This window comes from Nycticebus coucang, chromosome 2, assembly GCF_027406575.1.
Source record: "Nycticebus coucang isolate mNycCou1 chromosome 2, mNycCou1.pri, whole genome shotgun sequence".
Classification (NCBI taxonomy): Eukaryota; Metazoa; Chordata; class Mammalia; order Primates; family Lorisidae; genus Nycticebus; species Nycticebus coucang.
In genome coordinates, this window is record NC_069781.1 from 11,652,894 (window position 1) to 11,667,616 (window position 14,723).

General features: G+C 39.8%; 1 protein-coding gene across 1 annotated transcript in view; it reads left to right on the forward strand.

Moving 5' to 3' along the window:
- MAPKAP1 (MAPK associated protein 1) overlaps window positions 1–14,723 on the forward strand; it is a 284,441-nt gene that overhangs the window by 111,466 nt on the left and 158,252 nt on the right. Inside the window, 1 exon segment of the mRNA XM_053562435.1 lies at window positions 12,387–12,559. Coding sequence (XP_053418410.1) covers window positions 12,387–12,559 — 173 coding nt within the window.

Below are 14,723 nucleotides of genomic sequence, written 5' to 3' on the forward strand. Positions count from 1 at the left end.
CTGATACTATTGTCATTACAGAAGCTGTTGTTTGTATAATTAAATGCAAAGCGCTGTGTAACATTAATGATTTAAAGAATCCCACAATGGCTATGAAAATTTGAAATGGACACTTTGTGTGCTTTAAGATGGCTTGATTGTACCTGTGTGAGAGCACATTCTGGCACATGCTGTACCCACCCAAAGGCTGGGATGAGAAGAGAATGCTTTGGCTTTTGAAATGGTTGAGATAGAGACCTTTCCCCGTTGTCTTTGCTTCTCAGCTTTATGTTTGTTTGAGGGGACATTTTATCTACCTGTTCTGAGCAACAGCTTAAGTAACAATAGTAAGGAATAACTGACATTTGTGTAACAGTTTGCATTTCGCAGAGCATTTTAACAGGCTTTTTTTTTTTGCAATTTGTGGCCAGGGCTGGGTTTGAACCCGCCACCTCCGGCATGTGGGGCTGGCACCCTACTCCTTTGAGCCACAGGAGCCGCCAGGATTTTAACATGCGTTTTTACTTTATATTCCTTGCCATTCCTTTGAAAGTAGATAGTCTCATCTATTTTATGGCTGAGGAAATTGACTTTCAGAGAGATTATGTGCTTGCCCAAGGTTGCACAGCTCAAGGCTGGAAGGGCCACAGTCTAAAAACCAGTTTAGTTGATTCTACAAAGAGGAGCCTAGGAAATATAATAACCCATCTTGGTGAAAACTGCCAGTACAAGGAATTGTTTTCTGAATTTACGTCTTGGACAAAATGATGGTAGTTTCCAACGTATATGGGTAGCCCTTCTTTTTTTTTTTTTTTCCTTCATACTTCCCCCTATGTATTGTGATATGTCTTACCTATATTTGAACATGAATGATTGCTGGTTTTTCAGTTACTATCTTGAAACCAAAGAATTATTTGTGGCTATCACTCAAACTTTATTTTATAATACATTGTGTAACCCAATAAGACTAGGCATTTTCTTTTTCAAAAGTGTCAGAGCATGAAAATATGAAGGATTTATTTTCAATAGAGAAAAGCTTTCCTGAGAGCAATAGCCCCCTTTCTGATTTTGGGTCCAGGACTAAAGAATTATATTTGCTATAGTTCTTATAGAAGGAAAAGTTATAAAATGTTATTTTCTGAGCTGTGTTTTACTCTTGAAAGAATTGTAGTCTGGTTTATTCCACTATGCTTAGTAACTCAGTTTTTGAGGTTTTTTTGAAGGGTTGTCTATAGAAGTAGAGAGAGCTTTATTTTGATTTCCTAGGGCTAGAACTAAGACCAGTGCGTAAAGTCTACAGGGAGATGGCACCTCAATGGAAAGAAACATTTCAGCCAGTGAAACTGTTTACCTAAAGACTGAAAAAGAGAGTCTTAGTTATAAGGTAGCAATGACCTCATTAGTGGAGTTTTTCAGGAGTGGTTGTAAGACAACCATTTGTTCAAAGTTTTAAAGGGCATGTGCCTTAAGATTCCTTGTAGTTTCAAAATTTGATGAATGTCAATGAAGTTGTTTTTATGAAAGTTCTATGAATATGAAAGTAGGAAGAAACATAATAAACAACCAGCATTTCTTGAGCATTTGCTGTGGCCTAGGCACAGTGGTAAGTGCTTTTCTTTACATGTATAGTTTCACTGAATCCTTTAAACAACTCTGTCAGAAGGTACTTTTATTATCCATGTTTTGTAGATGAGAAAATAGTGACTCAGAGAGCTTAAATAAATTGTCCAAGCACACACAGTAAGTGGTGTTGTTGGCAGTTAAACTCAGGTCTGTCTGACTCCACAACGTGTGCTCTTAAACCACCATACTGAACTGCCTCTCTGACTTCTATCATAATATTGCCAGGAGCCTGGAGATACCTAGGTCAGAGCATGACCTTGTTAAAGGAAGAGTGACAGTTGATGTTCTTAAATAATAAAAGCTTAATGGAAGCAAGGTTGGTGATTCAGAGGAAATTAATGAGATTTTTGTCAATTTTATTTTAAACTTAATTTGTCAGAAAATACAGTGTCCATGACAAACTGTAGAAATGTTTTTGACAAATTAACTTGACTACAGGTGCCAGATCAGGGAAATGTTAATTTAATAGCTTTTAAGTGTTCCAGATTTATTGAGGGTTAAGATAGCACTACAAAGTCAAGCCCCTAGCTCTGAATGGATTTCATAGAATTTTATATAATATCTATTCATAAATTCAGTGCTACAATTTTGAATATAAAAAAGTGAATTCTTTTTCCGAGCCCATAAATCCAGTATTTTATTAAAATGAAAATGCTGTAATTTTGGTGTTTGGAGTTTTTTTGGTAGACCCTATTTATTCCTCAAAGCCATTTAAACATGAATTAGATCAGTTTAGGCCAAATTTGTTTGAATCATTACTTCTGATCAAATGAAGTCTTTTAATTATCATCAGAGTAGTAATAATCTGAGACCTTTGTAGTAAGTCTGCATACTATATTATTAAGGACAAGGCCCTTGGTAAAATATAGCATCATTTGAGGAGGTTGGGAGGAAGGTATTGGTCATTCCTTTAAGAGAGTTTTACCTGTTGGAGACTACAAATAACCCATTTATCGGTTTGTATCATTACATTACCTTGGATACATTGATATATTTATTTCTGCATTAAAATTACCTATAATGATTTTCTTATACAGTTGTGACTAATAGAATAAAGTTGCCTGCTTTTTGTCTCTTTAATTGCAGAAGCCAATCTATCCTTTTTGTTTCTTTTCCTTAGCAGAGAAAGCTTAGCAACAGTTTTTAGATCTAATATTCAATTTATCATTGGCAAACCTTGACATTAAGTAGCACTTACTAACTAAGCCTTCATTCATAAGACTTAGTTCAGCTAACTCGCTTGATAATGGATATTTCTTTTTTTTCTTTTTTTTTTCCAGTTTTTGGCTGGGGCTGGGTTTGAACCCGCCACCTCCAGCATATGGGTCTGGTGCTCTACCCTGTTGAGCCACAGGCACCACCAATGGATATTTCTTAATTCAACATTATTTTGAATTGAATCCCATTTATGTTTCTCCTGCTTTCCCTATTTTTGAAAATACGTTCATACTTTTGAAATTAATTTTATGATAGCCAGCAAATATGTATTATTATTATTATTTTATTGTTGGGAATTCATTGAGGGTACAATAAACCAGGTTATACTGATTGCATTTGTTAGGTAAAGTCCCTCTTGTAATCATGTCTTGCCCCCAAAAGGTGTGGCACACACCAAGGCCCCACCCCCCTAAATATGTATTATTTTAATTGTTGGTATGAAATAGGAAAAAATGTATATATGTAATGTCTTAATTTATTATCATGTTCAAATTCTGTGTCTTCCAATTACGTATCTATATTCACATTCTATGTATTAGAAGTTATTTTAAATTTTTCAGTTTTTTTCATTTTATGAGCTAAATATTAATTGGATGCAGGATTGCATAGAGACACTTTGAAAAGAGTTAGCTTTTCCAGTATATATCACAATCCACAAAGCATTTGCACTCTTTGGCCCCGTAATTTGCTTCTAGGAATATGTATATGAACATTTATGTAAGAGTGTTTATGAGAGAATTATTTATTTATAATAGTGAAATAATGGAAATAACTGGTATTTGTAACAATGGGAGACTAGGTTGATAGTGTCATTATATTTCATAATATAATGCAAGTGTTTAAAATCATTTGTTAAAAGAATATTCATTATTTCATCGATATGTGTAAGTAACTGCCAGTAGTGTATGTCAGGCTCTATATTAGGTGCTAGGGATATTTCAGAGAAGAAAAATTGTTCCTGACGAACGGGGCCTAAGAAGTAGAAGAGGTATAACCACTCTACCTGGGAAAGAGAGAAATGGTAGGTCTGGTGGTTCATTTTGAAAGATAGTCTGAGGAGACCTTTCAGTTCTGCAAGCAAACCCCCCACTCACCCACCCCCGCTGTGCTCTAGGCTCCTGGAGAATGCAAAATGGCTGAGGCACGGTTTCTCCCTGTCTGTACTTCACAGTTGAAAGAGAGGGTAGGGAAGAAGGTAGTGAGGGTAGATGAGGGTAGGTACAGGAAAAAGTGAAACTGTAAGGCTGTGGACATCAAATTGTTGGGGGGACAGAGAAGAGGGTATATATTGGGACTTCCACCTTCTCAGAAGAAATGTTTGAATTAGAGAACAGAAGAAGAGCTACTTTTCTTGATCAGTGACTGTGTGCCAGGCATTTTATATACATCCTATTCACTTTTCCAAGTGAATAAGATTCTGAAAGGTGAAGTTACTTGTCTGAGGTCTAGCAGCTAAGGAAGTAGCAGAGCCAGGAACCAAGTTCACATCTAGCTGACCCCAAGCCTGTGCTTTTGACTATTGTTCAACATATTAATACTTTAGCGATAATACATTAGGCCCAGATTGTGGAAGCTATTAACTGCCATGCCAAGGAGCTGGAATGCTAGCACAGGGGAGCCATCATATCTTTCTAGGTGACTGGCGTGGTCTGTGATCTGAGAACAATCACTTTGGTGGCAGTAAGGAGATAAGATTTGGAGAGAGGAAGGATTTTAGAGATAAAGAGATGGCTGGGAGTTTGCTTCAGTGGTTTCACTAAGACAGTGGTTCTCAACCTTCCTAATGCTGTGACCCTTTAATACAGTTTGCGACCCACAGGTTGAGAACCTGCACTAAGAGATGATGAAGCCTAATACGAGGCAGTGGCAGGGAGGATGGGAAGGAGAAAGATTTGATCGGGAGGCTGAGGCAAGAGAATCGCTTAAGCCCAGGAGTTGGAGGTTGCTGTGAGCTGTGTGAGGCCACGGCACTCTACCGAGGGCCATACAGATTGGCCTCAGATTGTTCTGTCTCTACAAAAAAAGAAAAAAAAAAAAAGAGAAAGATTTGAGAGAGATCAGAGGCATCCGGATGTGGAATATGAAGACAGAAGGAGGAGTTAGGATTCCCAGCTCGCGTGACAGAGGAGATGCCGAAAGCCTTAACTGAGATAGAATATAGCATGAGAGATAAGCTGATGAAGACAATTGGCCTTGGATAGGTTGACTTTGAGATTCTGGCTGCATGTGCAGAGCCATCAGGTCGTTCATTGCTATCAGATGAACTCTGGGAGTATGGCTGGCCTCATTAATTACATGTGTGTTGAGGAGGTTTTGCTGTAGGAAGTGCTTTTTGTTCTCAGACCTCCACTAGGGGCGTTCTTTGATTTAGGGGGTGCTCTGAAGATTGTTATTCAACCACTGGTCAGATGATTATGGATTTATTGCTTTTTATTTTTCTTTGATAAAATTACTTAACTTGCCATAGGAAGGCATCTGAGTTAATATTTTCTTTCTTTTTTTTTTTTTTGAGACAGAGTCTCACTATGTCACCCTTGGTAGAGTGCTGTGGCGTCACAGCAACCTTTAACTCTTGGTCAAGCAATTCTCTTGTCACAGGCTCCTGAGTAGCTGGGACTATAGGCACTTGCCATAACACCGGCTATTTTTAGAGACAGGGTCTTGTTCTGTCTCAGGCTGGTCTCTGTGAGACCAGTCCTTCCTCTCTCCAAATCTTATCTCCTTTCTGCCATCAAAGTGATTTTTCTCAGACCACAGACCACGCCAGTCACTTAGAACCTGTGAGCTCAGGCAGTCCACCTGCCTTGGCCTCCCAGAGTGCTGGGATTACAGGCATGAGCCACCGCTCCTGGCCTGAGTTAATACTTTCAACTTATTTTTTCCCAACAGCCTGTCACAACACCTGACACATAGTGTGTTCGTAATAATGTTTGCTTGATGCCTTCAGATAGGCTACATTTTCAAAATCAATCCTCTCTTTCCCTTACCTAAAATCCTTAAGCCCTGAGTGGCAGTTATTCTTGCTTTTATCTCCTTTTTCGTTTGTAATTGTAATATTTACTATTTTGTTTCTAATTATAAATTAATGTTCATTACAGAAAATACAGAAAAATATAAAGCAGAAAATTATCATTCATAACTGCACATCTGAGAGGGAACTCCTGTTCACCTTTGGGTGTACTGGTACAGTAGGTAGATACAATAAGCATCTTTTCTTTGGCCTAATGGTTCTATTGGGTGGAAGGGTAAAGTTTTGTATGTAGAGGCCTTTGCCAACTCCCTTTAGTCTGGGTAGCTTCTGGGCTTTCATGACAGCATGTTATTTTCTTCCTCTTAAAGCTTTTTTTTTTGGAGACAGAGTCACACTATGTCACCCTTGGTAGAGTGCCTTGGCATCACAGTTCACAGCAACCTCAAACTCTTGGGCTTAAGTGATTCTCTTGCCTCAGCCTCCCAGTAGCTGGGACTACAGGCCCCCGCCACAATGCCTGGCTTTTTTTTTTGTTGTTGTTGTTGCAGTTGTCATTGTTGCTTTTGCTGACCCAGGCCAGGTTTGAACCCTCCAGCCTTGGTGTATATGGCCGGCGCCATAAACACCGTGCTACGGGCACCAAGCCCCTCTTGAAGCTTTTATCACATTGTATCATGAAGACCTTCAGAAGACCAGAAGTTTGGTGAGGATCTGATCTGCCTTGTATATTTCTGGACTTTCTCTTCCAAACCCAGAGGATGTTTCAGCGGGTGTTGGTTGAATGCACAGGAGACTGAGGAAGCTAAAGCTAAACCAGTTTCCCCTTTCTCTGTGTTGCCCCCTTCCCTGTGCTCTAATTGGGCCTCCATTTCCCCAATCCTGTATTGTGGAGTACCTAATTTGCCATGCAGTAAAACTGTATGGTATGATCTTTATTGCTAGTTGCTTTTTCATAGTTAGACGTTAGGTCTTTGGAATATTGCTTGCCTTGATGTGTGATGAATACTTTTAATCCTTTGGTCACCATATTTTTTTTGTAAGTTAATTATTTCCTATTATGTTGATGGATTGTTTTATGTTTTAGATTATTCCCTCTAAATATTGCAACATAGGAACTAATAGATAGAGCTAACTGCCATCACCTTGAGCTTTTTCAAAAGAGACTCCTTATTAAAAAATATATGATTTCAAGGTTTGTGCAAGGCCCTTTTTCCTGTCATTTGTACCTCAAAGTGGAATTAGGAGATTAAATAACGGGCTTCATTCATTTAATAATTATCTACTGTATTTATTCTGATAGTTTCCCCACACTTGCAGTTTTATTATGAAATAAAGAGGATAAAGGGATTCATAGAAGTACCTTAGAAATCTGCCTTCATTTCCTAAAACAGTAGGAACCACCCTGAAGTCAACTGACAATGGCAAAATTCCTTCGTCTCAAGGGCAGAGCTCTTGGTGTGTTTGTGAGGAAAAGAAGAGGGAGAGGAAGATAGTTTTGAAGTCTTGGAAAGTGGGAATCAATTACCTTTATAAAGTAGGCATTGATGTTTAAATAGCAGCTTTGGTGTCAGACTGACATGGGATTTGAGTCCTGGCTCTTACTTTGGTTGTGGAATGTTGAGCAGCTATAATTTAAAGGTTATAATAGCCTATCTCTTAGATAGGATTGTGAGGATTACAACTGATAATTTAGACAAATATGTAGCAAAAGTTTACTTAACAGCTCTAAATAAATGCTAGCTCTTGTTACAATAATCAGTGTTAGTTTTGGCTCTTGCAGTATCTATTTTTGGCTTCATATGCCCATGTAATAGGTTTGAGTAAGAAATAGGTCTGTTTTTCTTCCCTTTCCTTTTCCCTTCCCTGCCCCTTCCCTTTCCTTTCCCTTCCTTTTTTTTTGAGACAGGGTCCCATTCTGTCACCCTGGGTGGAGTGCTGATACACCCGGTGAGTGTCACAGCTCACAGCAACTTCAAACTCTGGGCTCAAGTAATGATCTTGCCTCAGCCTCCCAAGTAACTGAGACTACAGGTGTCCATCACAATGCCTGGCTATTTTTAGTAGAGATGGTGTCTCACTCTTGCTCAGGCTGGTCTCGAACGTCTGAGCTCAAGAGATCTACCCACTTGGGCCTTCCAGAGTGTTGGGATTAGAGGTGTGAGTCACCGCACTAAGCTCAGTAGGTCTGGTTTTGAAGCTTAGGCCCTTTCTAGCAGACTACTCTGCATTCCTGAAGTACTTTACTGTTGTGAGGCACACTCACCTTTGTCATCTCATTGAGTCTTCATATTTTGAGATATTGGAGGCCTGTCGCTCCTTAGCTCTAGTTCCTCAGAAGGAGGAAGAATAAATGGAAATAAGAAAGGGAAAGTAAAGACAAGCAGCTGACTTGTGTCTGAAAAGGAGGATGATGTGAGGGCTGTATACCCTGTCCAGGAAGATTGGCAATGTTTTGAAATTTGACCATTTGCCTGCCTGACAAGGCCAGAGCACTTGCTATTTAGAGAAGTCTTTTTTAGTCATTGAAATGATTATTTCTGAACCGGGTGTTGTGGTGGGTACCTGTAGTCCCAGTTACTCGGGAGGCTGAGGCAAATGAATCGCTTAAGTCCAAGAGTTTTGAGGTTGCTGTGAGCTATGACGCCACGGTATTCTACTGAGGGCAGCATAGTGAGACTCTGTCTCAAAAAAAAAAAAGATAATTTCTGAGCTGAAAAACATGCATGGTGAGTGTGTGTGCATACGTGTGCATGTGTATGAGCAAGAGAGAGAAAGGGCATTATGTAGGAGAATTTATCATTATTTGCTTTATAACATAGAGACAAGGCTCAGGAAAAAACATCAGTTGATTTAATGATGGATGCTAGCTTATGAGAAATGGAATTTCTCTAAAAATGTTTTTTAAATTAACTTTGTATGTTCCTTACCCTAGTACTGACCTTCTTTTTCACCTTAGAATGATAGAATTATAGAGTATTAAAGATGGAACCACATGATTACTCAAGTTCCTCCATTTTCATCCATGTCCAGGAAACAGACCATAGAGGTTAAAGGCAAGAAGGGTGGAAAACACTAACATTTACTGAGTTCCTGCCATGTGTCCTGGTAGCATATGAGTCATTCACGTATTCATTTTGTGGTAATTCATTCTTAGGGTCTTTTCAGTACCAGGCACAGCATGTGGAACAGAACACATTGATCTCGTGCGAGTTCAGAGGCTGGTGGGGAAAGCCTACACTGACGCGGTGGCTAAATAATCTCAATTGTTAAGTGGTCTGAGGGAAATGAACGTACATGTGAGGGAATAACCACGAGACAGGCATTATCAGTGAAGGTTTCTCTGAAGAGGAGTCGTATGAACTAAGCCCATGATAATAGTAATAAGTGATAATAATTCTCACAAGAGTCTTATGACAGGTAGATCCTATCATTATCATCATTTTACATATGAGGAAACAGAAGCATTCAGAGGTTAAGTAACCTGGCCAAGGGTACACAGTAGAGGATCAGGAGTACGGCATGCAAAGGCATGAAAAGGCATTACTATATACAGCAGGTAGGACCTGCCTGGGCTTTAGAAGTGGAACGTGCAAGCAAGTTACACAGGTAGACACATGCAGTTGCTCATATGTTCAGAGCACTTCTAAAGGCCAGTGTAGCTGAAGCCTGATGAGCAGGCCAGGAAGTTGCAGCAGATAATGTTAGAGAAAGTGGACGGGGCTGCATCCTGAGGCGCTCTGTTGGACATTTCAGGCTGTTGGGATTTTATGCAAAGTATCATGGTATCCAATCATTGAACAGAGATGTAATATGATGAGATTTCAGTTGTTTTTTTTTTTTTAATCTAACTTGTGTGGAGAATAAATTGGAGTAGGCAAGAGTATAATAGGTCAGTTTGGAATCTATTACAATAGTAGGTGAGACCTGATGGTATTTTGGTGGTAGGGAAATGAAGAGAAGTGGGATGGTTTTGAAATAGTATTTTTCATTTTTTTTATTTAGGTAAAACATAAGTAATATAAAACTTAGCATTTTAAAGTATACAACTTTGTGGTTTTAATATATTCATAATGTTAGGCAACTATTACCACTAATTACAGAACATTTCCATTATCTTCAAAAGCAACCTCATACCTCCCAGTTTCTGCCCCCCCACACACCCCCAACCACGCTCAGTCTACTTTCTGTCTCTGTAGGTCTGCCTGTTCTGGAGACTTCATATAAATTAATTTATGCCGTAGTAGCCTTTTATGTCTGGCTTCTCTGTCTTAGCGTAATGTTTTCATAGTACATCCCTGTTGTAACACGGATCAGTACTTCATTTCCTTTTTATGTCTGAATAATATTCCATCATATGGATGTTGTTTATCCATTTGTTAGTTAATGGACGTTTGGGTTATTTTCATTCTTTGACTATTATAAGTAATGCTGCTGTGAACATTTCATGTCCAGATTTTAATGTGAACGTATGTTCACATTATTAGTATCAATCTAGGAGTGAAATTGCTGGGTCAGATGTTAACTCTGTTTAATTTTTGAGAAACTGCTGAATTGTTTTTCATAATGACTGCATGATATTACGTTTCTACTGGCAATATTACCAGTTTCAGTTACCCTGGATAGAGTGCTGTGACATCATAGCTCACAGCAACCTCAAACTCTTGGACTCAAGAGATCCTCTTGCCTCAGCCTCCCAAGTAGTTGGGACTATAGGCATGCATCACCACACCTGGCTAGTTTTTCTTCTTTTAGTGGCGACAGGGCCTCACTCTTGCTCAGGCTGGTCTTGAACTCCTGAATTCTGGCAATCTACCCCCTCCAGCTCCCATAGTACTACAATTACAGGCGTGAGCCATTGAGCCTGGCCAGTATTGGACTTTGTTATGTGTTTGTCATTTATATATCTTCTTTGGAGAAATGTCTATTTTTTAATTGGGTTGTCTTTATTGTTGAGTTCTTAATACATTCTGGATAGCAGACCCTTACCAGATATATAATTTGCAAATATTTTCTCCCGTAAGGTGGGTTATCTTGTCACTTTCTTGATTGTATCCTTTGATGCATAAAAGTTTTTAATGATGAAGTCCAGTTTATTTTTCTTGTTGCTTGTGCTTTTGGTGTTACATTGCCTAATCTAAAGTCATGAAGATTTACACCTGTTCCGGTCTAAGAATTTTATAGTTTTATCTATTACATTTAGGTCTGCAATTCATTTTGCATTAATATTTGTATATGGTATGGGTAGGGGTCCAAGTTGATTATTTTGCATGTGGTTATCCTGTTGTCCCAGCATTATTTGTGGAAAAGACCGTACTTTCCCCATTGAAATATGTTTTTGACTAGACACATTAGAATTTATTAGTGGAGTGGATAGACAGTAGGAAGGAGACCAAAAAAAAATCAAGATTATTGAGTTAAGCGGCTGGTTTAGTGATGGTGGCTCTTGGGGGGGGTGTCTGTCACGTGACTTTGGATAGGCAGGAGTGAGTGACAATCAAATATTCTAATTTGAATTTAAGTTGTTTGTGACGCTTTTCTCGTACTGTGCAGCGAGCACGTCACGTGGGTAGGAGAGATGAGTACAAGCCAAGAGTGCAGGGCTTCTGTGAAGGAAGAGTGGGGGGATGATCTGAAGGTTGGTGGATAACAGAAGCAAAAAGGGAGGGCTGAGGGTGTGTAGCTGGATGGTTTGGGCCTCCGAAGAACAGGGATTTTTGGAAGAAAGGAAAAATAATAATTCAGAAATATTAATGGGAGCAAGAATACCTATTCCACCTCCTGGTTTTGAGGATTTGGAAGTTTTTAAAAAAGAAACAAAACAGTCCTCTAAGAAAACAACATAAGAAGCAGTATCCTCAATAACCAAATACATTAAAGAGGCAGAGGAATTGCTTTTAAAAAGTATTTGAGGATTTATGTATGTTTGCTGATTAGTGCAAGAGTCCTAGAGGGCAGAATGGAAGATTCAGGAGGGAGGAGTGGTAGGTGTGTGGGAGGGATTGAGCAGTGTGGGGATGGTGGTTAGGGCAATACTGGAAAACCAAAGCCCTTGAATTTGCATCGTACTGAAGTAAATAGATGTATTGCAAATGGAATTAGCCCCATAGACTCTGAGCAGGGCAAGCATTTGCTTCCAGTGCTGGGTCCTAAATGCTTCCCTAGAGAGTATGGCAACTTCCCGGGCAGCTTATCTTACTGTATCGAGAAGTGGTATGTCAGTTTCCAAGGAGAGCAACTAGTGCTACGGTCTGATGGTGACTCTTCCAAGGTCACACTGAGTTGGTAGCAAAGCGTCGTCCCCTAACAGCAAACATCAGCTCTGCTTATCACTCTTACTTGTTCTTCTCACTTGGGTTCATTTACCCTCCTGCTGGCAGAGGTGGATCCATTAGAAGATGAAAAGTCAAGGAAAAAAACACCCTTGAAACTAGACAGTGTTTCACTTTGGGTCCATTTCAGGCTCATGGCTGGTCTGTGCAGACAGGATGAAAAAGGGCTGTGCTGCCACAGGCCTGGAGAGCGGTGGTTATGGCCCCATAGGGTCTGTATGACCATGGCTGTGAGCTTTACTTTCATGCATGTGCTCTGTCCACAGGGTCATGTAGGTACAACAGCAACCAAGAAGATTGATGTCTACCTCCCCCTGCACTCAAGCCAGGACAGACTGCTGCCAATGACCGTGGTGACAATGGCCAGCGCCAGGGTGCAGGACCTGATTGGGCTCATCTGTTGGCAGTATACAAGTGAAGGACGGGAGCCGAAGCTCAAGTAATTCTTTCTCTTTTTGGCTGCTATGCTTTCTGGTGGTCTCCAGGCCAACCAAGCTGTATTCTAGGCAGGGTCAGACTTTTAGCACTTGGCTGGGTGCCACACCTCCACATTGATCCTGCTGAGGGTACACACCGGATCTTGGGCCTATGTATCTCAGGCTTCCCTCAGAGAATCTGCTTGCAAAATAGACTTACAAGTTTGTGAATCCAGACATGAGGAAATGGGTTATAGCAATTTCCAAACCCTTTTATGATCCCTGCTGATAAAAAGGGCGTGAGAGGTAATGGGAAGGAATTGATGTTTGTTGAATGCCTACCGTGAATTGGGTACTGGACTGGGCACTTCATAATTGGTATTTCGTTTGATTCTCCCAGCTCCCTGTAAGGTGAGTGCTATGATCCTCATTCTGCAGAGGAGAAAACTCAGGTTACTTGTCGAAGGGTACACCTGTAAGAGATGTCAGAGTCAGGATCCAGTCAACTGTCAGTTGTTTTTATTTTTCTTGAGGTACTTTAAATTCGCACATAGGATTATCTTTCAAGTTCTTATTGACTTTACCCTCCACTTTGCCTGATAAGTTGTGGATATAAAGATAATCTTTATTGCTCTGGTGGCAATAGAAAACCTTTTCACCAAGATACTACCTAGGTTTAGAAAAGGGGTGTGAGTGAGCTCAAGACTGAGCTGTGATGTTGTCCCTTTTCAGCATGGGGTGTAATAGGAACAAGGAAACAAGAAAAGGAGCCACGCAACTAGTGACTTTACGTATGTTGTCTGATTTAATTCTTAAAATATTGTTTGGTGCAGGCAATGAAACCAAGATAGGAATTTGCTCAGGGTTGTTACACAGCTAGTAAGTAACAGAGAGTTGAACTATAACATTTTACAGACGAGGAAACTAGTTAGGCTAATTAACTTTCTTAAATCACACAGTAAGTGGTAGAATTGCTATTTAAACCCAATAATCTCTGAATCCAGAGTGCCAGCTCTTTACTATTACATTATACTCTCTATCATGGAACTCTGTTATACGTAACATTAAAATATTTATTGAATTTGTACTTATTGCAGGCACTGTGCTAGATCTGGAAATACAGAAGTGAAAAAGGCAGTTTCTGCTATCAGGGACCTTACTGTCTAAGATAATTAGGCAATAACAATACATACAGTTACATATAAAATTAAGTGCTATGAGAAAATCTAACACTACTTTGGGATGAGAGTGCAATAATGAAAACTCCCTCGATCAAGTGACATCTAAACTGAAACCTAAAGGAGCAAAAACTGCAGAGAGGTTGAGAGGAGGGTGTTTTCAACAGAGGGAAAAGCATGGGCTTCTGCTTATGGTGGCCCTTTAAGTTTATGCTTTAAATTCTAGTTACATTCTGCTCTAAATATATAGTAATGGTAATTGAGATGTATTAGCGTATTTATACATTAATAACAAAATAAACATCCCAGTGGACTAGAAACAGGTGGAATGTGATTGGAGATCATTGTTTTAGGGTATTACTCTATGGAAGAGTTTGCCAGTATATGAAATACTGATTTTCCTCAGGCTTCAGGGAAGCTAGTCAAGGCCTGGATGGTCAAAGCCAGTCATTCTGGGGTAGAGAAACAGTCTCTTCCATACACCTGTGTACTGTACAAATACTGTTATTTTCTAAGTATTTTGTGGTGTCAAAGACATCAAAGGGCATGGGATCAAATGAATTTCATGCCTGGGCTGGGACCAAAGGAAGACTTACTGTTGGAACCTAGGAGCTAGGGTGAGACTGTCATACATGAAAAGAAGCGGAACAGAACTGCCTGGGTTTGTGGGTTGTTTAAAGTAAAAGTTGTGTTTCTGAGGTGACAGGGAGAGCAGTGCAATGAGAACCTGGCCATGGCATGACTGTGTTTTATCTCTAGTATTACCAAAGGACAGAAACCCTGCACAGTCAGTGTAAGACCTGCTTCTGGTCTGGAGGCCTCTGTTCAGATGAGGGTGGAGAATGATGGCAGTAGAAGCACTAGATGGTGAGTGGAGAGGAGAGGAAGGAGAAGCAGCAGCTGTTCCCATGCAAGAAGAGCTAGCAAGTATTCCAAAGTGCATGAGGATTGCTAGTACCAAGAAAGACAGAAAATAAGTAGGAGATGAATTCAGGAAGGGAATATAGTA